The sequence below is a fragment of the Polypterus senegalus genome, chromosome 18 (genome assembly GCF_016835505.1).
Source record: "Polypterus senegalus isolate Bchr_013 chromosome 18, ASM1683550v1, whole genome shotgun sequence".
Lineage (NCBI taxonomy): Eukaryota > Metazoa > Chordata > Cladistia > Polypteriformes > Polypteridae > Polypterus > Polypterus senegalus.
In genome coordinates this window covers 6,671,401-6,696,042 of record NC_053171.1, presented here as the reverse complement: position 1 = coordinate 6,696,042, position 24,642 = coordinate 6,671,401, and the positions used below count along the sequence as shown (strand labels likewise).

Below are 24,642 nucleotides of genomic sequence, written 5' to 3'. Positions count from 1 at the left end.
TCTCCAGCGCTATTGGTGCTCACGGCAAGGTGGTCCCTCGGCGAGGCTCAGCAGCTCAGCTGGGAGGGGCCGACAGGCAGAGTCCAGGAATGAGATGCGCAGAAGGGAAGAGGAAGACGAAGGGCCAGGAGAGAGAGAGAGAGAGGGAGAGAGTCAGGCCGAAGGCCACCACAGTAGCTGACGAGGTGGGAGGTGGAGGAGAGCCGGGGGTCTGCTGGATAAGCTGCACCTTCTTCAGCACAATTAAAGAAAGGACAGGTGAGGCTGGATTTACAGTCATCACAGCCATAGAGATGAAAGGCGCTATATTTAAAAAGAGATAAAACACTAAATGAAACAAAAGTGAACGGACACAAAAAGCACTGCGTGGCGTAGAGTTCGAGAAAAGAGGTGCAACTTGATCGATCCCCATAAAAATACATAGGAAAGGCACTATATGATACAGAGATAAATGGAGAGATTGGAAAAGTGGTGTACAACAGACACGAAAGACGCAATATAACAAACGGGAAAGGCGCTATATAAGGAATCAACAATACAGCTGTAAAGGGTGTTATAGAATAGATAAGGACAATATATGATGGGCATGTAAAAAGGCACTATATAACAGATACATGTTAAAGGTGTCATATGACTGAGAGAGAGAAAGAACAACATAGTTAAGGGGCAACACGATCAATAGAGGGAAAAGGTGCTATAGAGTAGACATGAGGGACAGATTAATATGAATGGAGCCATAATGAAGACAGAGAGATTGGAAAGTGGCTATACAACAAACATAAAAGGTGCTATAGAAGAGATAAGAAAGGCACTATATAATGGATTAACATGAACTGTGACGTATTAAAGACATATATTGGAAAGGCAATGCACAAGATTGAAAAGGTGGTGCTGTGATAGATAGACATGAAGGGCACAGTATGATAGATGTGAAAGGTGCTACAGAATACATGGCACTATACTTTAGATAGACATGGAAGGCGCTATATAACAGATAGAAAAGGCACTATATAACAGATAGATGTAAGAGATGCTATACCAGGGTGGCCCACCTCCACCGAGATGACTCCTGTCTGCCACCCAGAGTGTACACGAACACCGTGCTGAAATGGGCACAGAGATGTATCGACGCACCAGGAGATCACTTTCAGCATCTTCTGTAAATGTGAGGACCAAATGCGATCATTTTGTCTCTTCGCCACGTAACGCAGTCGCCTCACTGGAGGGGGGCCACCCTGTATAACTGATAGAAATAACAATATATAATAGATATGAAAGGTGCAGCATATTTGATAATGGAAGAAGAGTTACAGAGTAGATAGGAATGGCACTATATGATAGATAAATATGAACAGTGCCACAGTGAAATATCAAAGACTGACGGATCAGACATTTAATACGTGTGAAAGGTACTCGATTTTAGATTGAAAAGGCACTATATAACATAAATGAAGAAGTGATAGAAATAATACTCTGTAAAAGTTAGGAAGATGGCAATGTGATCAACATCGATTGATACACTGATCAACAGATTGGAAAGGCACTTTGATAGACAGATGTGAGAGATCCTATAAAATGGACAGATGGATACAAGAGCTGCTCATTTATAGCCAGACAGACAGACAGAACATGCACTCTGCAGTAGATGTGAAAAGACATGTCAGCAGGAAAGGAGGCACATTATAAATGGACAGAAAAGGCAGTATACAGTATGACTGATCGACGTGAAAGGTGCTATATTATACCCAAATACTGTAGATAGACAAGGCTATAGAACAGATAGGAGAGGCACTATATGGTAGACGTGAAGGGTGCTATATAAGAAATTGATACAGTGCAGTATTTAAGATAAAGAGGAAAGGCACTATATACAGTAATAGATATGACAGGAGTTATATAAAGACACAAAAGAAAGGCACTATATAATAGATAAACAGATGACCGTTACGTTTATTACTTGTATGATTATGCATTTTTGTCACTTTTGACGTTTCTGTGTATGAGAGTTTGTTCTGCTCTGTCCCTTATGTTTTGTGGGCGGGGCCACCTGTCAATTGACGGACAGCTCCCCGTCCAATAAAGGTTGATGGGAATTGCAGTCCCTCGCCCCCGTGTTGCCTGTTCTTCTCTTTCTGGATTTTTGCCGTTTTTTTAGCCCTGATTGAGGATTTTGACTTTTGATTAACGCATTGGGAGTTGGTTACTGTGGATTTCTCGGCTACTGACTCCTTGTGTGTCTTTTTTTGCTCTTTCAACTTGTTTTTATTTTTTGTAATTGATGTTTTTGTTCGTTTGCCTTGTCTGTACAAGCCGAGGGTTTCCGGTCACCCTCCCCTTGTGGGGCCCGTGTAAGTTTTCAGAGGCATTTCTAGTTCCCAGCTCTCCCTGTTTAGGGCCAGCTAGGCCTAAGCCTGCAGGGATTTTGGAGGAGTGACTGGACTGAGGTGGGCATTTGCTGGGCGGCCCTGTTAGGACTCCCAAGCTTCTTTTGGCTCAGATACACGAAAAAGGGAAAATTTCTCGATGGCAGAAAGTGTGATGGGACCTCTGTCTGCGATGTGAATGAACTGGAATGAGGCTCAGAACCTTCTGTGGTGAGGTATAAATCGAGTTTCCATTTTAAGAAGCCAGACACTGATAATAGGAACGAGGAGGTCATCGGTGTGTAGGCCAAGTAAGAGCAGGGGCTGATCCGTCTCCTGCTATTCCAAAGAAAGCACTTAAGGTCCATCAGATGGGGCGAGTGTCGCTCGATAACGGAGTGAAGATGAAACTCGAGACAGAGCCGGGCGGCAAGCATTCATGTGAATCACAGAAAAATGAAGAAAGAAGCAAAAGCGCCAACGTCCAACTGCTCCTTAGTGGGGGACCCCAGCCGAGCGGACCACACCACAGGCATTAAATGACACTCAGTGTCCCCACGTGAGGCTGGTTGTCACATTTCAGCCTGCATTTCCCTCCCGGCTGGCGTTTTCGGTCTGATTTTGTATCATTTATTTGTATTTGTGTTTCATTTGTTCATGACGTATGTTTTCGGTGTTCATTTGATTACGCCCCATGTTTTTTGTGACCTGCCAATCACGGCCCACCACCCCGATACGCTGGAGGGTATTCCAGGGAGTGGAGTGGAGTGGAGTGGAGAGTTTCTTGTGTCTGCTCTGCTTTTCGTGATTTTCTGCATTTTTTTGAACCCGTGCTCCATTTCTGACTTCGCCTTGGGATTCTGGATTTTGTTTGCAATTCCTTTGCGCTCGGAGGAGCGTCGTACATCGCAGCGCCTTTGATTTCATAAAGAGTTTCCAAGGCCCTTTTTTGTATCGAGTCAGGGGTTTTGATGTTATTTCCCCCCTTAGAGGTCAGTCTTCGAAAGTGCTTTTGGGATTTCTGAGCTTTAGGGACCCCCGAGTCACGACACCGCGACTGAATATGAAGTGACTTTACAAAAAAACCTCCGTCTGATGAAAGCTAACGTTCAACGCCAGTCGATTTATGGAATTGTGGTGGTCAACGTGAGTAATTTGACCGTTGTGTTCCTCTCCTCGATCTCGTACCCGACGCTGTCCGACTTTTGTACTTGTACTACTTTTTCCTCATTTGACGATGCCAGGGGACTTTTTTTCATCTGCAGGTGTTATACCCAAGGACAACCAGGACAAGAGGCAGTGAGGGGGGCTACGGCAGACCACCGAAGGCACAGCAGAATAGCAGCCACTTAAGGTAAGAAATGACAATCGAGTCACTCCTGTCTGAAAGGTCTGATATCGCACCGTCACCCACAATGCAAATGGAGTGCGGCCCCCTTTGAGAGGGAGAAGGCAGCAGCAGCCGCATTGCAGAGACTGAAATCAGACAGGCAACTCCATTTGGTTGTTTCTACTTGTCTCAAACTCCCTAAATCAGCTCAGGGTCCCGCATAAGCTAAGAAGCAGCGTAGCCCCCCTTGGTCAGGATCAGCCATCTGGCACTGCGCTGGATAATCTGCCGTCCATAGGCAGAGCGGGCCATGTAAGTGTTTGCCCCGTTTCGATGGCGTCACACGTGTGCTGCTGTGGATCATCGTCTAAAACGGGTAATACCACCCTGGGGGCCAAGAGGGGGCGCTTGTGCTGACCACGTCCTCTTCTTTTACCTCCACAGTGGTGAGAAGACCCCCACAGTGAAGACAACTGACTCCGCCCCTTTAAAACCCACCGCTATCAGAGAGAGAGGCAAGTCCCTTTTAAGTCGACTGAGCCCAAGGATGAAATTCTGAATACCTTCGAGAACTGAATGCGGTCTTAGGACGTCACTGTAGCTGTTGGAAGTTCTTCTGTTGCTTCTTCACTTGCATCCGCCATTTCCAGGAACCAGTCGACATGGCAGAGAATGAAATTGAAGTTTACAGCACCCGCTTAGACCTGCCCAGTGAGATCACCAGCCTTACCAACTTCACATTCACTGCCTTCAGCACATCCTCATCCTCAGCATTGGGACTCCCCTTAATGTAAGTGCCGACACCCAACTGTTCACACCTCTTAACTCAACTGTCGATGCCCACCTGTCGACGCCCCTTAACGTAAGTGCCAACACCCAAATGCCAATGTCACTTAACTCAACTGTCGATGCCCACCTGTCGACGCCCCTTAACGTAAGTGCCAACACCCAACTGCCAATGTCACTTAACTCAACTGTCGATGCCCACCTGTCGACGCCCCTTAACGTAAGTGCCAACACCCAAATGCAAATGTCACTTAACTCAACTGTCGATGCCCACCTGTCGACGCCCCTTAACGTAAGTGCCAACACCCAAATGTCAATGTCACTTAACTCAACTGTCGATACCCACCTGTCGACGCCCCTTAACATAAGTGCCAACACCCAACTGCCAATGTCACTTAACTCAACTGTCGATGCCCACCTGTTGACGTCCCTTAACGTAAGTGCCAACACCAAATTGCCAATGTCACTTAACTCAACTGTCGATGCCCACCTGTCGACGTCCCTTAACGTAAGTGCCAACACCCAACTGCCAATGCCTCCTAACCCTACTGTCGACACCCCTTGCCCCACCCTCTTGATGCTGATTGGTCATTTGTTCACCTGCAGCACTGGCTGATTCACGCAGGGTACTGAAATGCAATACGTCTGCTTTGCTCTTAGTTACGACCTGCGATCCACGGACACAAATTAAAATGTGCTTTTTATGCTGCATTTTATACCGACACGAAAAATTAGTTGACGTGCTTTTAATTCGGATGCACTAAAACTACACCAAAATAAGTGCAAATATATTGCATTGCAACATAGTCACTGATGCTAAAGATGGCGCTGCCAGGCAAGAGGAGAAGAGGTTTGTGGATGTGGCGAGAGGGGACATGACAGTGGTGGGTGTGACAGAGCAAGATGACGAGGACAGGAGGATATGGAACAAGATGATCTGCTGTGGTGACGCCGAACAGGAGCAGCTGAAAGAAGAAGAAGAAGATTGTGAAGAAGGCATAGCGTCCCCGAGAGCCAGCGCTGTGACAATGGCATTTCTCAAATTGCTGTGCAGTCCCAGGAGTCACATGGTGCTTCTCCTTCCTTCTCTAACCCTGTAGAGTTCAATGTCACAGTCACAGATAGCGGGTGCCTCTCCCGTTAGCACCGAGTGAAAAGCATGAAACGGGAGGATGAAGTTGACAAACACACAAATGCGTGCAGACGCGCACTCAATGCCCACACGGACAACGACCAGGCACACCATTCCAACCCTTGGCGCCAGACGTGTGACGCGGCAGCAGCGGTGACTGCCACTTCAGCAGAGTCATCGGTGCACATGCGAACAGGACTCACGAGAAGGCCTTTCTGAACTGAAGACCCGCCTCTCCTCTTCATTCATTGGTCAGGAGTCCTGTCTTCAGTTCAACAGTTCCACCCACAAGTCTTTGGGTTTCCTGTTTACTTGCATGCTGATGATTCCTGAATGGACTATTAGTCAATATTTTAGCACAAAGGTTTTCATTATGCACGTTTTGAGATGGCGGCTGGATGACGGACACGCGGATTATTCAACACGAGTAACGCGAGGTTTTTTCTTTTTTTCACAGTTTTTCCGATTTCTTCGAAATCTTAAACTTCTTTCTCTCCATTTCAAATGAATGTGTGGGACTGAAAATTGTTCTCGACCACCCATACAAAGTACACGGGGTATGGGACATATTAAAAAAAGGGTCATTTCTGGAAGGAATATTCGTTGACGGGAAACCAGAAATCAACACCAAAGTCAAAACCCAAAGCAAAACGTTCCCAGAATCCTTTGAAATGCTAACGGACGCCAAGTTCATTTTGAGCGTAGACTCGTCGGCCAAGAGGTACCTGACATATCGGCCAGCGGCGCGGCGATCGCCTCCCAGGAACAGCGAGAGGACTTCAACACCGTGCTGCCCAAAATGGGGCTGTGCTAAAAAAATGAAGAGAACGATAAAATAAACGAAAACAGCCGAAATCTGTTCGAGGAGAGTAAAACTGGTCAACCACCAAAATCAATTTAACACGTTAAAAAAGAAAAATATAGCGTTGTGTTGGGAAAGCAAGAAGATTGTAAAAGGACAAGCCAGGAGATCGATAAACAGAGAAACAACGAAACGAAAGAGCAGGACGAGAAGAGGAAAGCGAAAGTCGGGACAAACCCAAGGAATCACATCAGAAATCAAAGAACAGACACGCGACACGCTTAGCAAAGGTTTCTCAATCGCCGCTCGCGTAAAGACACGGCCAAGGGGGCGCCTATTTAAACCCACTGCTGCAAATATCGGTGGGTGACAAACGATGGGAAAGGTCACTGCCAGAAGAAATAAATTCAAAAATATAACATACATGCGCTGCATATATATATATATATATATATAGAGAGAGAGAGAGAGAGAGACACTAGCCGTCCCCCGCAGCATCGCCAACGTTGTACTGAAACACGACAGCGAGGAGGACCCTGCCCGGCCCCCCACTCCTGAAGGCCCACAGCCTCGGATTAGCGTGAATATGTCACTCCCATAAGTGAACTGAAAATCAACCGGAATGTTGAAGCAAATTATAGAGAAAAAAAAAAAACCCGATCTAAATCCGTCAAGTAAAAGCAAACAGACATGGGATTTTATTATATAGAGAGAGATCTGCGCACACACACACACACACACGGGCTTGTCAAGTCTCTGTCATGGACTTTTACAAAGAGGGTGTAAATAGCAGTAGGACATTTATTTACTAAGCATCTGCTCTCCTCTTTAGTGCGACATCATTTCCTTCATAAGCCCCGCCTTTTCCTGTTTGATGGGATAAGAGAGCCTGTGACAGAGTGACCAGCTGTCATTTGACAACAAGAGGCTATCGAGAGGAAAACTCCTGCATTTTCTTTTGAGAGCCACGAGAGGGCGCCAAACCCTCTTTTTTTTGATTCAATGGCCTGATTTTTCAGTGACACTCGTTTAGTTTTTCTTTAATTATGCAATGCTGCACATTAAACTGGGCATTCCTGGCAGGACCCCCAACACTGACTCCTCTGTTTGTATGTCACTATATATTGTGATAAACGGAAGAAAGGATGGTGTGCCAACCAGGTCCCAAAAAAAAAAAAAAAAAAAAACACTCAACACAAAGAAGCCACTCGGTGGCACAACAAAAATCAGGCTTCGAAAGTGCTGACTCGGCCAACTCGACTCTGCAGTAAAAGGGGCACATCTGAGTGGGTCAGTCATACGGGCTTCTGTCATGCTGAGGCTTCTCCCTGAAGTGAGTCGCCATCCTCTGGGAACATCTTGGTTTTATAGCATCCCAGTACACATGGGCTTGGCCTCTGGGGGGTGTGGCTGTCATCAAGGGGTGGCTTCTCAGTGCAACAGAGGCAAAAAGAGATGATAGGGTTAGTGACTGCGCCCTCTCTCGTCCTGGGGTGGCACTGCACACCTTACTAGAGTCCAGATGGTAATTCACAAACGCCCATGCATGGCAATACATATATACACCTGTGCAGATAGATAGATAGATACTATAAAATAAATAGGCAGACAGACAGACAGACAGACAGATAGATAGATAGATTTGAAAGGCACTATATAATAGATAGATAGATAGATAGATAGATAGATAGATAGATAGATAGATAGATAGATAGATAGATAGATAGATAGAGTGAAAGGCACTATATAATAGATAGATAGATAGAGTGAAAGGCACTATATAATAGATAGATAGATAGATAGATAGATAGATAGATAGATAGATAGATAGATGGATGGCACTATATAATACACACATTCACCCTGACATTACTGAAATGGAGACCACCTGGAGTACATGTTGGGGGGGGTCCATAGACTTCTCAGCGTTGTGTTTAATCCCAGAAAAAAATGTCCAAAATGGTGATTTTTTTTAACAAGTAAAACTATTGTCCCTTTATAAGCCGAACAATAAAGGCTGATTTACAGCAACTTCTCAAAATATTCCGACACCTTCCCTTTCTGTTATGTTGTAGCCTTGTGATGACCCTAATTTATTATTTATTATTATTATTATTATTATTATTATTCCGCTGGCGGAGTTTATCATTATTATTAAGTGCCGACTCTTCTACCTCCCGAGGGGGTTTGCGTCGACTCTGCCCGTCGCTGTATACGTCACACCAACTGCTAACACCAGAGGTAGGCGCGAGGAGCTTAATGAACTCTGCCAGGCCATCAGAGAACAACAAACGGCGCACCCGGATGGAGTCCTCATCACAGCAGGAGACGCCCGCCACGCAGATTTAAAAGTTTCATTGCCCAACTTACACCACATGTGGACTTTCCTACAAGAGGACACAACTCCCTGGATTTGGTGAATACGACCTGCCGAGCGTCCCCCCCACTCAGTGTTGGTCTCTCTGATCACATCGCCATCATGCGGAGACCTCAGACCCAGAGTGAGATCCATCAGACCAACACACAAGCAGGTCGCCTCCAGTGCACGACAGACTGGGACATTTTCAAACAAGCAGCCACTCACAATGACCACACAGGCACTGAGGTGGTTACAGCAGACATTGCAAAATGTACTGATGATGTCACACATTACAAAAATCATCTCACTGTCTGTGCTAACCAGAGGCCATGGCCGACAGGTTTCTGAGGGCCAGTGACACTGCAGGACTAGCAACAGCCGGAGTCAACCTGCCACGTGGCAGTACAGCAAGAAAAGATCTGGACACTTCAGCAACACCAGAGGCGCACAGTCTCTCTGGCGTGGCACCCAAACCCTCACTAACCACAGAGCTGTGAAGGTGACATCACACGGCTTAACTGGCCGGTTCGAGACACAGTAGAGCTCACCGGCACAGAAAACCAGTGGGCAAGCAGGCCACATGTCTGGCCCAGCCAGCGTGAAGAGGACCCTCTCTAAGGATCAACCCACGGAGCAGACAACATACCTGGTCGTGCTTTGAAGGACTGTGCTGAGGAGCTCATGGATGTCCTTGCTGACATCTTCGACGTCTCCCTGGACCAAGCCGTTGTTCCCACATGTTTTAAAGTCTCAACCATAATTCCTGTCCCTAAGAAGCTATAATGACGATCGGCCCGTAGCACTGACTTCCACCATCATGAAATGGTTATGCAGAGCATTCTTCATCCCATCCTCCCATACTGGTCAAACAGGTCCATAGAGGATGCCATTTCTGCTGCTCTCCATCCAGCCCTCACCCACCCGGACTCAAACAACTCCTACGTGCGACTGTCGTTCTTAGATTTTAGCCCAGCATTCAACACAATCAATCATTCCTCAGCAGCGAATACCAAACCTCAGCCATTTAGGACTCAAGACCTCTCTCTGTAACTGGGTGTTGGCCACAAAACGTGCGGGTGGGCCTGTAAGACCATCACGTTGAGCACTGGGCCCCACAAGAGTGTGTGCTTGGCCCGTTGCTCTTCACCCTGCTGACCCACAACCGTGTGCCAATCTACAGTTCCAATCACATTGTCATGTTTGCGGACGATACAACCGTGGTCTGCCTCATCACCAACAATGACGAAGCCAACTACAGGAACGAGGTGAGCCAACTGGTCCAGTGAGAAAGACCAAAGAGATTGTGGTCGATTTCAGGAGAGCTCATCCACAGCACCCACCACTGACCTTCGACAGTGCAGCTGTGGAAAGGGTGAGTAGCACCAAGTCCCTGGGGACGAACACCTCCGAGGACCTCTCCTGGTCAGGTAACACCACCTCACTGGCCAGGAAAGCTCAAACCCGCCTCTACTCCTACGCAGACTGAGGAGAGCACAAGTCCCACCCTCCATCATGTGCTCTTTCCACCGGGGTACAATCGAGACCATCCTCACCAGCTTCATCTCTGGGTGGTATGGAGGCTGCACTGCCTCCTGCAGAGGTCCCTGCAACGCAGAGTGGATGCGGCCAGTAAGATCATTGGTGCCCCCTCTGCCCTCCTTCAAGGACATTTTCCACACCCGCCTCACCCGTACAGCCATCAGCATTGCCGTTGACTCCTCCCACCCCTTTCACTCCCCTTTTAGCCGCCTCCCCTCCGCTCCACAGGACTGTCTAACAGCTTCATCCACCAGGCTGTCAGGATGCTGAGCTCAGTCCACTACCTTCACCTCCTGCCGCTGGACCGTAACAAGAGTCGCTGTCTCAGGTACCCTACCTGAGCTGGTATTATACACAGACTCCATATTACATGTGCTGCTACCTGGCCGTCTTTCTGTACGTCTCATAAGCTACTCCATAACGCACCTTCTCATTTTTTACTGGAATTGGCTATTGCACCAATGACTATTACACATTGTACGCAGGTCTACTTTACAAGTTCTAATGTTATTTATCTTATATGTTATACTTTTTTATATTTTATTGTGCTACAAAGATGAGAGAGGAACAGTATTTCGATTCTCCTCTATGTTCTGCACATATTGTGGATTCACAATAAAAGGCTATTTGATTTGATTTGAAATAATTTTCCAGAATTAAGCAATTGGGGTCTATCACTAACAGTTAAACTGGCGTTCTGCTTTCAGCCACTAGAGGGCGGCAGCAGACTTCAGTATCGCATAACGCGCAGGCGAGCGAGCCGAGGGGGCGGGCGGGAGACGTCAATCAAATTGGGAAGTGAAAGTAAAGTGGCCCGTGACGTCATGCGGAGCGTGCGCTCATTTTCTGAAACGAGAATAACTTTGGGGTGCGGGGTGGGGGTGGGGGTTTTGTTATTTCTTTTTTTCTTTTTTATGGCCATCCAAAATAAGGGGGGAGCGAGTTGAGCAGAACGAGGAAATGCGTTGGCAGACATGGAACTTTGGATCCAGTTGAGGTTATATAGCGCCTTTCGGTAGTGAACCTCATTGCAGTGTGGCTTTACTGATGCCCGTCCCATTTGCACAAGCAGAGCACTGGCATTCTGGGCGACTCCTTGGTCATCACAAAGTGGGTCAGCCTCGGGCACTCAACAGTCCCACTGTGCACTATATAGCGCCTTTCAATAATGGACTAAACTCGACGGCACTTTAAGATGCCACGCAGCCCTTCTATAAGTAGACCTGCTTATAGCTACACCGTCCTGGAGGGGCGCGCCCCCCGCATCTGGGTGATTGGCAGGGGGGTTTCCAGCGAGCTGGAATGGACTGAGAAACAATGGTGGCCAGAAAAGGAGCTGATGTAGCGAAGTGAGAAACTGGAATACTTCATAAAAGAAAAGAAAGGAGAAAAGCGCACTTGGACTTGCAGGCACGACTCAGTCCGGCCCGGCCTTTCTAAAATATCTAAATAAATAAAAGATAATAAGCGTCTGTCTGTCTGTCTGTGTGTCCCCTGAGGCTATAAAATGCTTGGCAGCTCACAGTTGAACCTTTGATTTAAGAAGCGGACACTGGAAATCCCAAAAGCTTTCCGTTTTATTTGCGATCCACGACGGTCCACCCCGACGTTGTACAACATTTTAAAATTCACTTTTCTAACATTTCATTTGTGGCACTCGTCTGACTACCCAGACATTGTAAAATACTTAGAAATGTCAGTCATTTTCTGATCCTTAGTAATGAAGAGGGCCGCGGGGGACTGCTGGAGCCAATCCCAGCCAGCACAGGGCGGAAGGCAGGAACTAACCCCGGGCAGGACGCCAGAACATTACAGGGCAGACAGACACACCAAACCACCCAACCGGGGCCAATTTAGAGTCACCGATCCACCTGACCTGCATGTCTTCGGCTTTTTGGGGGGGCACCCGAGCACCCGCAGACACGGGGAGAACAGGCGAACTCCAAACAGGCAGGACGCGAACTGCGATCTGCAGCGGCGCCACCACTGCGCCACCGTGCCCAACGACGCCATTCACATCTAACGTCCGTTCATTGAAAACGTTTGGACATCCCGGTCAAATTCTTCGTTTCACTGACGTTTCAAGTAATAAAAAAAGAAATCTGAAGTCCTCCCTCTTCACAGACTCCACTTTGGCGTCCATTAAAGTCTGACACTCACAGGCGCGGCGGTTTTGGTCTCGAGGCCCCGCCCCCTGATAATATTCCACGTGTTTCTCCGATAAACTAAGCGACATTTCAACACACGGCACGGCACCGAGACTGTATGATGTAGTTTTACCCACTAGAGGGCAGCAAAGCCCACGAGATAAAGACGACTCGCCATTCATTTTCAGGACAGGAAACGCCGGCAGTCGGTCTCGTCAAAATAAATCCTCTGCCGGGGAGGTGCTGTGGATTGTCGAGGACTCGGATTCTGCGCAGTAAGAGGAGGATTTGGGGCTGTGGGAGGAAAGTGACAAGGACAGGGCCGCGGAGAAGCCATTTTGTAAGTTTTATGTGTTTTTTCACAATCTGGGTTTGACCAAACAACAAAAAACGAGTTGCAATGAGCCGAGTTACGTGTTTATGTTATGTGGCCGACAGCCACGGACCTGGCCCGGCTGGGATGCCCCTGTGATTGAAGGTTCGGGGGGAGAGGCAATACCTCCCCCAGAACACTAGAGGGCAAACCCCCCTGGGCTCACAATGGGGCCATGGGGTTGGAGCATAGACACTCATCCCTGCTGGACGGCCAGGAGGTGGTCTTAGAGCACTTGTGGGTACCCTTTAAAAGAGGCACTCCATTCGAGGAGCCAGAGTCAGGAGGAGGCGGACGAAACTTGCTAGGTGAGGAGTAAAAGCGGTAGAGGAAGAGGAGGAGAAGAAGAAGAAGAAGAAAAAGGGGGACTCTGTTTTGGTGTTTTTTGTACTGTGCTCTGTAATGGAGAGTGAAGAAAATGAGCTGCCCCACTTGAAATGAATGTGTATGCGGGGCAGTAATTGCGTCTGTCTGTCTGTCTGTGTCGGGTGGCTGGTACGTCCTCTGGTGGTCCACAGGTGATGGGGTGGCAAAAGCGCTGAGTGAATATACTGTGCCAAGGGGGGCGGGGCCTAACCCAGTGTCTGCCAGAAGATCAATGCTTTGGTAGCCGCAGCTTCTTCAAGAACGACTCCGCCTGCCGATATTGAGAACTGACTGACTGACTGACTGGGCCACAAAGACAGCAAACAATGACAACAACATTTTAGAAAAACGTTAACGCGCTGCTACAATGTATTTGATGAAAAAACTGAACGTTAAGGTATCCCTTCATTATGTCATCCGTTAGTGTGGCTCAGCCCATTAGGCGTCACTCTGGTCAGGAATTGTACGCTGATAAGCCTCAGAAGTTCTTGGCCTCCTCAAACGTTGTGTAACACTCGGCGACCGTGGGCTTCACTAAAGAATTGAAAATTCCACAAAGAGATGCCTACGAAGCAGGAGAAGACTGCAGAAAGTTCTCAAAGCGCGTCCAGCTAGCCAGGTCGACAATTCAAAAGTGGCACTTAAGGGGAATCGTAACCCTACAGTCACACAATCACCTTCTGGGTGACACCAGGGGGCGCTGTGGCTGACGATGTTCTCTCTTCCTCCACCCACAGCCCAGAAGAACCGCCCAGTGAGGGCAGCTGACTCCGCCCATTCAGGTCCAGCCACTATAAAACTGAGAGGCTCCCAGCAGGAGTTGTCTTCATGGCTGGACTGGACAAGCAGACCGCTGGACGGCCATTGATCACCGAGCAGACATTGTCTCACTGTTTCTGTTATCGGCGCCATCGAGTGCCTGTTTCTTTTTGGACTTGTGTGTTATTAAAAGGGGAGACGCAGTTGGCGCCCCAACGTTACTTTGGTGGGTGCTGTGTGTTCCCTCGGTCCAGAGGACCACGAGAGACCTGCTGAGGAAGGAGTGGTGGGTGCTCTGGGCCATCGTGGAAGTGCCATCAGAAGAATGCGATCTCATCACTTCAGACTCAAGATGACCCCTGGCCGTTGCAGCATTTGAGGAAATGAACAAGGGGTGGATCAGTTATGGCAGCTAATGGCACAGGAAACATCATGCAGGTACAGCGAAGAACGGACTCCACTAAATATCAACAAATCCTCGAGGGGAACATCAGGCAATCAAGTCAGGAAACCGAAGCTGAAAAAGGGAGGAGGGCTTTGACAACAAGACAACGATCCTAAACGCCCCTGGGAATCTCCTGGAGAAACACGAGGTGAAGGTGAAGTCCCCCCCAGACTTGAACGTCACTGAAAATCTGTGCGAAGATCTTAGACGTGCTGTGCAAGCCAGAGAGCTGGAAGAGATCTGCAAGGAAAGAATGGGGGCAACACATCCAGAGCCAGAATTCAAAGACTCCCTGCTGGCAACAAACAACGTTTGCAGTTTGTGATTTTTGGCCAAGGCTGGTGTGACGAAGTTCTGACTACTGATGATCGGCAAAATACACCAAAGCATTTTTACTGGGAGACTTTGTCAAACTTATCCCAGCACCCCATGATGGGTTCTGAGGCCAATGTGACATCACAGAGCTCTAGCAGCCATGTTGGGTGGGGATGTCACTACCTCATCTGTGCTACCTGCCCGATTTGTGTTGTGCATATGCAGCACATTCACACCTGCGTACCGTACGTAAACTCCACCTCACGTTTTATGGCGCCGCCCAATCAGTGCAAGTAATTTACGGCGCATACACACGTGTGATGTCACCACCCGACTGGTGCCCCTGCCGGATTTGCTCCTGGGAATTGTCATTTGACGGGTACATTATAAAAATACTTCACGGCTGGGTTAAGACTGTTGTGCTCCTTGTTACGTGGCACAGATCAGGTATTGACAGGGGCATCAAGAGAGATTGTAATGCTGACCCCTTAGGCTCTGGTGGCGTCACTTAGTCGTAGTGACGGAAGCTCAGGAGACGCAGATGGAGATAAAGGACTCGGAGTCTGGCATGGGGGTGCTGCACTACTGCCTCACGCCACATTTTTGGTCACAGTAAGCGGTCCTGCATATTTAGCAGACGCTTAACCAACCCTCTGGGACACTTCAAGGACCCCTGCACCATTATAGGCCCGGCCATTACTGGGATGGGAGACCAGCCAGGAAAAGCTTGGGTGGCTGCTGGAGGAGGTGTTGGCAGGGACAGCAGGGGGCGCTCACTGTGTGGTCCCCAATACCCCCAGTGCAGTGACGGGGGACACAGTGCTGTTGAAATGGTGTCTTCCTTCAGATGAGACATAAAACTGAGGCCGTGACTCCCTGGTCATCCTTCGTATAGAGTAGGGGGTATCCTGAAGTCCTGGTCAACCTGCCCACCACTGACTCCCTAATCACCCCCCACCACCAATCTCTAATTGTCTGTCTCAGCACTTCACCACCTAACAGCTCATGTGTGGTGAGGGTACTGGCACAAAAATGGCTGCCGTCACATCATCCAGGTGGGTGGCTCAGGTGGCTTCTCATTCACTGAAGTGCTTTTAGAAAAGTGCTATAGAAATGTAAAGAGTTATTATTATTATAATCCACTCAAAGCCAAAGCAGTTTCCCCTGCCCATTCATTTCGCTGAAATCACCTGAAATCCCCCAACATTTCCGTGATTTTCGACCAACTCCTGGTGAGGCGAATTCAGCGGAGTTCACTCATCACTAGAGCTGACTCAGCCGGGTGTCCACACAGCTGCAAGTTTCACATTTGTTCTTTAGATTTTGTTTTCAGTTCATCAAATAAATCACAACCGCACACGAACACGTTCATAAATACGCCGTTGTTTCACTCGACATGTAATTTGGCCAGGGACGATGATAAAGATGGAGACACACAAGCGAGGAGAGGGTGATGAGCAGATGGAAAGAGGACTACGAGAGGCTGATGAATGAAGAGAACGAGAGAGAGAAGGTTGGATGATGTGGAGATCAGGAAGAGCAACGGATTAAGCAAGGAAGAAGCAAGGACAGCTATGAGGAGGATGAAGAATGGAAAGGCCGTTGGTCCAGATGACTACCTGTGGAAGCTTGGAGGTGTTTAGGAGAGATGGCAGTGATTGTTTAATGGAATCTTGGAAAGTCAGAGGATGCCTGAGGATTGGAGAAGAAGTGGACTGGTGGGCCGATATTTAAGAATTAGGGGGATGTGCAGGACTGTAGTAACTACAGGGGGGTAAAAGTGATGAGCCACAGCATGAAGTTATGGGAAAGAATAGTGGAAGCTCAGTTAAGAAGTGAGGTGATGATTAGTGAGCAGCAGGATGGTGTCATGTCAGGAAAGAGCACCACAGATGTCATGTTTGCTCTGAGGATGTTGATGGAGAAGTAGAGAGAAGAACACAAGGCGTTACATTGCGTCTTTGTGGACCTGAAGAAAACAAGAATGAGGAAGTCGGGAGTGGCAGAGAAGTACGTATGAGTGGCACAGGATATGAACGAGGGAAGTGTGACCGTGGTGAGGTCTGCGGTAGGAGTGACGGAGGTGGGATTACATCAGGGATCGGCGCTGAGCCCATTCTTATTTGCAATGGTGATGGACAGGCTGACAGACGAGATTAGACAGGAGTCCCCGTGGACTGTGATGTTTGATGATGACATTGTGATCTGTAGTGAGAATAGGGAGCAGGTTGAGGAGACCCTGGAGAGGTGGAGATCTGCTCTAGAGAGGAGAAGGAGAAGGTCAGTAGAACCACCAAGACAGAATACATGTGTGTGAATGAGAGGGAGGTCAGTGGAATGGTGAGGATGAGGGAGTAGAGTTGGTGAAGGTGGAGGAGTTTAAATACTTGGGATCAGCAGTACAGAGTAATGGGGATTGTGAAGGAGAAGTGAAGAAGAGAGTGCAGGCAGAGTGGAGAAGAATGACAGACGGGTATCACCAGGAGTGAAAGGGAAGGTCTACAGGACGGTAGTGAGACCAGCTGTGTTATTTGGGCTGAAGACGGTGGCACAGGAGACAGAGCTGGAGGTGGCAGAGTTAAAGATGTTAAGATTTGCATTGGGTGTGACGAGGATGGACAGGATTAGAAATGAGGACATTAGAGAGTCGGCTCCAGTTGAACGGTTTGGAGACAAAGTCAGAGAGGCGAGATTGCGTTGGTTTAGACATGTGCAGAGGAGAGATGAGGTGTATGTTGGGAGAAGGGCGCTAAGGATAGAGCTGCCAGGTAAGAGGAGAAGAGGAAGGCCTAAGAGAAGGTTTATGGATGTAGTGAGGTGGTGGGTGTGACAGAACAAGATGACGAGGACAGGAAGAGACAGAGACATCCGCTGTGGTGACCTCTAATGGGAGCAGCCGAAAGAAGAAGATGAAGAAGAAGAATGTAATTTGGCCAGGTGTGTCCAAACGTTTGCATGGCACTGTCATACTGAATAATAAAGGCAGCTCAGGCTGGTAAGGGTTACCGTCAGGCCCACATCATTTCTTTCCTCTCTGTTCCTCCTCCTCCGACGCCGACTTCCCCGGGGGTCCTGAGTGAGCTCGAGGCACCTCCGGAATCTTCATCTGGTCATTTCAAGGAGATCCGTGAAGGCCGCGACTGATTAAGGGGCTAAGAAACAACCAGAGGAGAATTAGACAAACATCTACAACAGAAGCAGAACTCGAGACCCAGTGAAAGAGGCGAGCCTGGCAACAACAAGACGAGACGTCGACCTCTTAGGATTAATATCTCAAAATCATTTATTTGACTATAATACATAGCATAGGGCCCTAAAATCTGAAGAGTTTGTACATCGTTCTAAATGAGGCAGTTCTTAGTGACAGATTTGTTATAAAAATGAAAAGAAAAAAAAAAAAAGAAAACCAACATACATGAAAAGTGGGAGAGCAGCTGCAGATTGGGACCCACCAAGGACAGACAGAGGGGCTCAGTGGATGTGAACGAGGACCACAGCGAGGTTCGTCCAAAGTCTCTTTAGAAGCAGCAGCAGCTTTGTACAGCAACGTAAAATGAGAGATGTACCAAATGTAAAAGAAGGGAAAGCAACGAGGTTGTTTTATTGGAACGCGGTGAATTAAGTACACAGGAAACCAATCGTTTAGTACAACAGAGGAACACAGAAAGAAACCGGAATACAAGTTTTACAGGATTATACAGAGAGGCCTACGGAACAGTACCCCACGGTATGTTTATTGCTACATCAGCAACGTTTCAGGGTAACACACAAGCAGACGAAGAAATCCAAAAAGAAGACGTTTCCAGTCCTGGAATAACCCTGATTTCAAAGACATCATTGTGGAGAACAAAATACCAAAAAAAAAAAACAAAAAAAAACGGTGGGAAAAAGAAGAAAAAAAAAGAAGAGTAGGAATTATGGGTAAAGAAAAAATAGATGAACAAAACACGCAATCACGTAACCATGAATATCACATAAGTGTGCGCATCCCACCACCAAAAACATCTTCCCAGAATGCATTTGGATTTTTAAATAAGCAAACCTGCAGCAACACCTCCAACACGCCAAACGTGGCATCAAACAAAGCTGCTAAACCAAAAAGGGGATGAGGAGGAAAAGTCGAGTTAACGTGAACCCCAGGACTTACTGGGACGACCCTGTGGAGCGAGCAGGCAGATGGTGTTAAGGTGAGATGTTAGACCTCGGACCCCCCCGTAGTAGCAGGGCAGGCCCCCACACCTTCCCACCCTGATGGAACTTCGGGTTTGGAAAAAAAAAAATCCCCCAAAAGGAGCAAAGACAGCCAAGAAAACAGGCTGCGCCGAGTTTGTAACGTTCACTGAGAGGAGGGGCGTCTTAAAAAACAAACCAAAAAGCAGATTCTTAAGTTTCTCTATAAATATGTCATCCACAACAATAAGGAGCTTTAGAAAGTTCCCACAGACAGTTGCCAGGTGATGGACTGAGACTTCATGCAGCAGCAGCCAAACGACATTTTGCAGCCTGCTCTGTTCTCTCCGGCCAACAAGACTTGGATAGCAGTGTGCAAAGCGACTCCGCGGGATAAATTAGGAAGCACTGCCGGCATGACGGTGCAGCTGCTGTCCAAACAAAAGCTTCGGTTTTTTTTTGTTGTTTTTTTTTGTGCATCTCCCCCCGCCACCCCAACCCAAACTCTGTGCAACTTCAAATGGTGGGCAGCCATTCTTCAAAATCCACGTCCAGGTTGGAACATTCCCGGCGGCGAGTCTTACTTTATTATACCAAAGGGTCTGCTGGCAGCGGATGAATAAGCTGAGGTTGTAAAGGAGGTGGCAACAATGGCATCAAGGGTTCTACCAAGGGTCCCGAATTGGACATTTGCATGGGTGGGGGTGTGGACACAGTGTTGCACGTTTCGACGATTTCACCGTTGTAGAAGAAGTACTGGCACTGCTGAATGAAGGACTCGATCACAGACTGATTGAGTTTAGTGGTAGACAACGTGTCCCGGTTTTCAAAGTCGGGTCTCATCAGAGTGGGCCAAAAGCAAATGGAGAGATTATCCGCCGTCATTAAGTTGGCTTTACTCTGCTGGCTCACCCTGCGGGGAAACAAAAGAGAAAGAGGTGAACTACAGGGAAGCGAGACGGAAAAAGACACAAAAATCAGCAACCCACCATAAGGCACCTGTCAATCAAACATTCATTTTGCACCATCTTATGTGAGACCGGGTCACAGGGGCAGCAGCCTTACCAGTGAGGCCCACACATCCCTCTTCCCTCAGCAACACTTAGCAACTCATACTGTGGGGTTGTTCCCAGGCCAGCATGGAGATATAATACACCCAGTGAGCCCAGGGGCTTCTCCCAGCATGTTGTGTCTGTAAAACCTCCACGGTGAGGCATCCCCACAAGATATCCAAACCACCTCAAATGGCTCCTCTCGATGTGGAGGGTCAGCGGCTCCACTCAGAGCCTCTCCTGGATGTCTGCACTTCTCACCCTGTCTCTATGGGAAAGGCCAGCCGATCTGTGGAGAGAGCTCATTACGACAGCTTACACCCAAACCTCACGGCCATCAATCAGGCTGAAGAAAGCAGCACTGAACTGGCAAAGAGCAGACGCGGCTTGTTTGGTTTAATTGTGATTTCACGTCAGTGCATCTGCAGGCCTTCACCGCTCCACAGTCCTGGTCATTTGTCATATCTGTTAGCATGTTGTCTTTGCTTTTATTGTCAGCCTTGTAAATTAAAATATGCCATTTTCCCCAATAATAAAAATGTGTATCTATATATCTATAAAAAACACTGTCACATAATTACTTGTGCACTACCCCTCGGTATTAATTGAAAGCTTACGACCGACCCGTCATGATCTTGAAACTCCGAACATTTTAGGTGATGTCAACCTCAGCAGAAGAGACTTGCATTTGTGTGTTTATTATGACAAAAAGAACCAGAGACATGACAGAAAGAGAAAGAAGAGCGGTGGCATCTGCCGAGTGTCAAGCACATTACACAAGGCAATTAAGTGACAAAGAACAAGAATAAATGAGCGGACGGGACTCTAAAGAACATAAAATAGCAAGGAGTAATCCTGAACGTTGCCCGGCATGTTTTAAGAAATCCAATAAATTTAGGTGCTGGCAACCTGGTGGGAACTTTACACTTTATTGTAATAAAGACGCGGACGCCACAAGCCCATCCATGTTCAGAATCTATCATCAAGTCGAGGTATTGCGTTGATTGCTCATCAAACACCAAACTTTATTACATTTACATTTTCTGATTAACGACATTGATTCTGCTGTAATTTGTAAACTTGTGAAATTCACAGTTAAAACTAAACTTCAAGGAATGGGTCAGAGTGGGCTTCTTAGAACACCATGGTGGAATGAGCCTGTGGCTAAACGTGCACCATGACAGGGCGCTTCCTGGAGGGGATTTTTCAAGATGGTGTCCAATTTTGCCACCATTCTAATTTCCACAACCACTTCCAGTGTGTCTGGGGCTCACTTAGTGATGGCGCAGGCCTTCCTGAGAAGTTTGTTCAGGTCATTGTGCGTCTTCTGAGCTCCAGTTACTTCCCCAGGAGAGCACAACATAGAACGCCACACAGGCTACTATGGACTGGTAGAACATTTCCAGCAGCTTGCTTGCACACATCAGAAGACCTGAGAATCTCCTCAGTAAGTCCAGTCTGCTGCAGCCCCCTCTTGTCCAGTGTCACCGTGATGTCAGGCGAGTCCAGTCTGCTGTTAATGTGAACTTTGAGGTTCTTGTAGCTCTGCACCACTTCCATGTCCTCTCCCTGAATGGAGGCTGATCTCAGAGGCTGTTTGGCATGCCGGATGTCCACCACCATCTTGCTGATGCTGGGCTGCAGGTGGTCCTTCCCTGCACCACAAGACGAAGTCCTCCAAAACCACCCTGACTCATCTCCATTATTAATGTAGCTGATGATGGAAGAAAAAAAAAACTTCTATAGATGGCAAGGACTGGCACTGTGGTGCGAATTGTGCAATGTGAATGGCACGCAGTGGGAATTGTGGGACCTTCCAGGTGCGGGTATACGTGTGCCCTTCTGGACAATGTTTCATTGAGTCTGCCACAGATGGACTCCAATCAAATTCGAGGAACATCTCAAGAAGAATTAAAGCAAACGGGACCACCTGACCACAGTTTGGATTTGAATACTTCTGGGAAGGAGAAATTTCATTTTGGATTTTATAATAAATATGCAAACAGGTCTTCACTTGGTCATTATGGGTTACTGAGTGTAGCCTGATGCACAAACATGGCAGATGTATCCATTTAAAGTTAATTCGTGTGCAGACGGTGAAGGGGGTCTGCATGTGTCGTATGTGTTCCGGTATTATCTCTGCCACTCCAGATGCGTCTTCCTCAAATACACGTCGACATTTTCTGCTGGCAGTGCGTCATTGTAAAGCACTAAACTGACACTTGTGCTTTTTGCACACTTATCGATGGTCTTCCTCGGTGCCGGCGTTCCGTCCGTGGAGGTAATCTGTGTGCACACGTCAGTGATGGCAGCCGAGCTCTAAAGTGACATCCTGCCTCGAGTGAACTGCTGCCTTTCTCAACGGAGCTGAAGCCAGCAGCGGGCACTTTAATGACAGGCTTTGGCCCAAGATGATTACACGCGCTAACCAAAATGTTCAAGAAAACATACTTGGTTCAGCTATTTTTAGCACCTTCATTGTTTCCCGGCCAATGTTATGACTTGTAAACACCATTTTAAGTAAGTAATTAACGTTCTTCCTAAAAGATGCACATCTAGCAGAGAAATGTGAATGGGAGACGCCAATCGCCACATTCAGATTCTCATGCTTCGAGCTTAAAACAGATGCCCAACAAATGACAGGTTACTGAAGAAAGCTGCAATCCTTCAACCACTAGGTGACACCCTAAGGGCACGAGACCGCCGGATCATGTCCATGGCTGCCTGCCCGCCCGCTGGAGAACAAAACCAAACCTCCTCAAGAAACTTTACATCTGCGACTTTCAGTCACCTCCCTGGGAATGGATGCCTCTCTGCCTCCTCCACATCCTGAAGCGACACTTTGTCACATGCGCTTGTGTTCAGAATAACAGCAGTGTGTTTGAAGAAGTGAATTAAGCTCAAAATCCTTATAATAGCTTTTATTTCCATACACGCTGAAGCATTGGGGACTCTGCACATTCTCTTCAAAACCAAAACATGAAGAAAAATTGGATCAAATCTGGTCTTCATTCCTTTACGGAAAGTGAAGAAAACGGAATGTTCGGCTGTTCAAAAAAATAGCAGGGTCCGCCTTCTTCTATACAAACTCAAACATTCACTGTATAAACTGAAAAATGTTCCAAGATTTTGCTTTCCCTTAAATCGCTGAACTCATATTTCATTGTTTCTGAGAACGGCTGCACGTCTGTGTTGCATGGAGTCGACCAACTTCTGGCCCCGGGTTTTCCAGCCCAGGATGACTGGACTCCATTCCACAATTCTTCTCCATTTCTTGGTTTTGCCTCAGAAACAGCATTTTTGATGTCACCCCACAAGTTTTCTGTTAGAGTAAGAAGGTCCAGGGATTGTTGCTCGGGTGCTGGGGTGTTTGGGGTCGTCGTCTTGTTGAAGCCCCCATTTCAAGGCAACATGAGCTCTTCAAGGTATTCAAACTGATCCCTGGTATGCGACACCATAGGATGAGAACCCCATATCCCCATATCATGAATGCTTACGCCGCCCTGCTTCACAGAGTACTGTGGCTTGAATTCAGTGTTTGGGGGTCGTCTGAGGCCCCTAGACCCCACAAGAACAATCTTGCTTTCATCAGTCCACAAAATGTTGCCCCATTTCTATTTCGTGTGTTCTTTGTAAACTGTAACCTCTTTACCTCGCGTGTCTTTTAATCCCAACAATAGGACTTTGCAGGGGCTTCTTGCCGACAGCTTGGCTTCACACAGGCGTCTTCTAATTGAAACACAGGTACTCGCAGTGTCACACACGTGCACATGGGAGGCAGCTAAAGGGTCTAAATGAGAAGAATTCCATGCCAGACCAGGGGGTGGTGGAGTGAACTGACCTTTTTTCCTCACTTTCCTATAGATAGATAGATAGATAGATAGATAGATACTTTATTAATCCCAAGGGGAAATTCACAAAACTGTTCATGGGAAATTCCACCTGGCCCCCGATGATGTCACTTCCGGCTCGGGGCCCTTAGATGACGTCACTTCCGATGAAAAACCTACGACTGAAGAGACTTCCGGTTCCGGCCCTTTTGACGTCCAGGTCCAAGCCTATGGAGGAGGTCCCTTTTGCTTCTGCCCTCGATGGCTTCACTTCCCTTTCTGGCCTTTACAGCCGCCATATTTGACTAACCTTATCAGTTCTGGTTTGGACTCCGTGCTGAGCACGTCAGTGCTTGCAATTTACTCATTTGCAGCCATGAAATATTACACAGGTGGCTGCCCCAAACCTTTTCATGACTCTGGTGTCTGCTTATTGTGACAACAGGTAACTTTAGACCTTCTTGGATCTTCCTGGAGCTGATCATTGGCAGAGTCTTTGCCATTTTGGCTGTTCTTCTATCCATTTCAATGGCAGATTTCCATTTTCTTCTTCATCCTTCAGGTTTTGGTTGCCATTTTAATGCATTTGTGATCATTTTAGCTGAGCTGCCTAATAGTTTTCTGCACTTTTTCATTTGTTTTTCCCTCTCCAGTCAACTTTTTAATCAAAGTACGCCGTTCTTCTGAACAATGTCTGGAACGATCCGTTTTACTCAGATTCTCAGAGAGGGACGCACTCTAAGCAGCATGTACAACATGAGCGGCCTTCCTTCCTTAAATATGGGCCTCAATTGACACCGAATGAACGACCTCACTAATTCAGCTATTATTGTGAATGATTCAATTACACAGAATCAGCAGCACGCATGTCATG

General features: G+C 47.5%; 1 protein-coding gene and 1 long non-coding RNA gene across 3 annotated transcripts in view; one reads left to right on the top strand and one right to left on the bottom strand.

Moving 5' to 3' along the window:
- The first annotated feature begins 19 nt into the window (after positions 1–19).
- LOC120518591 lies at positions 20–7,506 on the top strand. The gene is made up of 3 exons (XR_005631259.1): positions 20–258; positions 3,629–3,717; positions 4,138–7,506. It is a non-coding gene; the product is annotated as an uncharacterized LOC120518591 (long non-coding RNA).
- Positions 7,507–18,603: 11,097 nt separating this feature from the next.
- Positions 18,604–24,642, bottom strand: part of arhgap5 (Rho GTPase activating protein 5) — a 191,366-nt gene continuing 185,327 nt past the window's right edge. For both annotated transcript variants that reach the window (XM_039741922.1, XM_039741921.1), the window contains exon 7: positions 18,604–19,799. In XM_039741922.1, the coding sequence (XP_039597856.1) occupies positions 19,475–19,799 (325 nt within the window). In that variant the 3' untranslated portion in view covers positions 18,604–19,474. The remainder of the gene's footprint in view (positions 19,800–24,642) is intronic.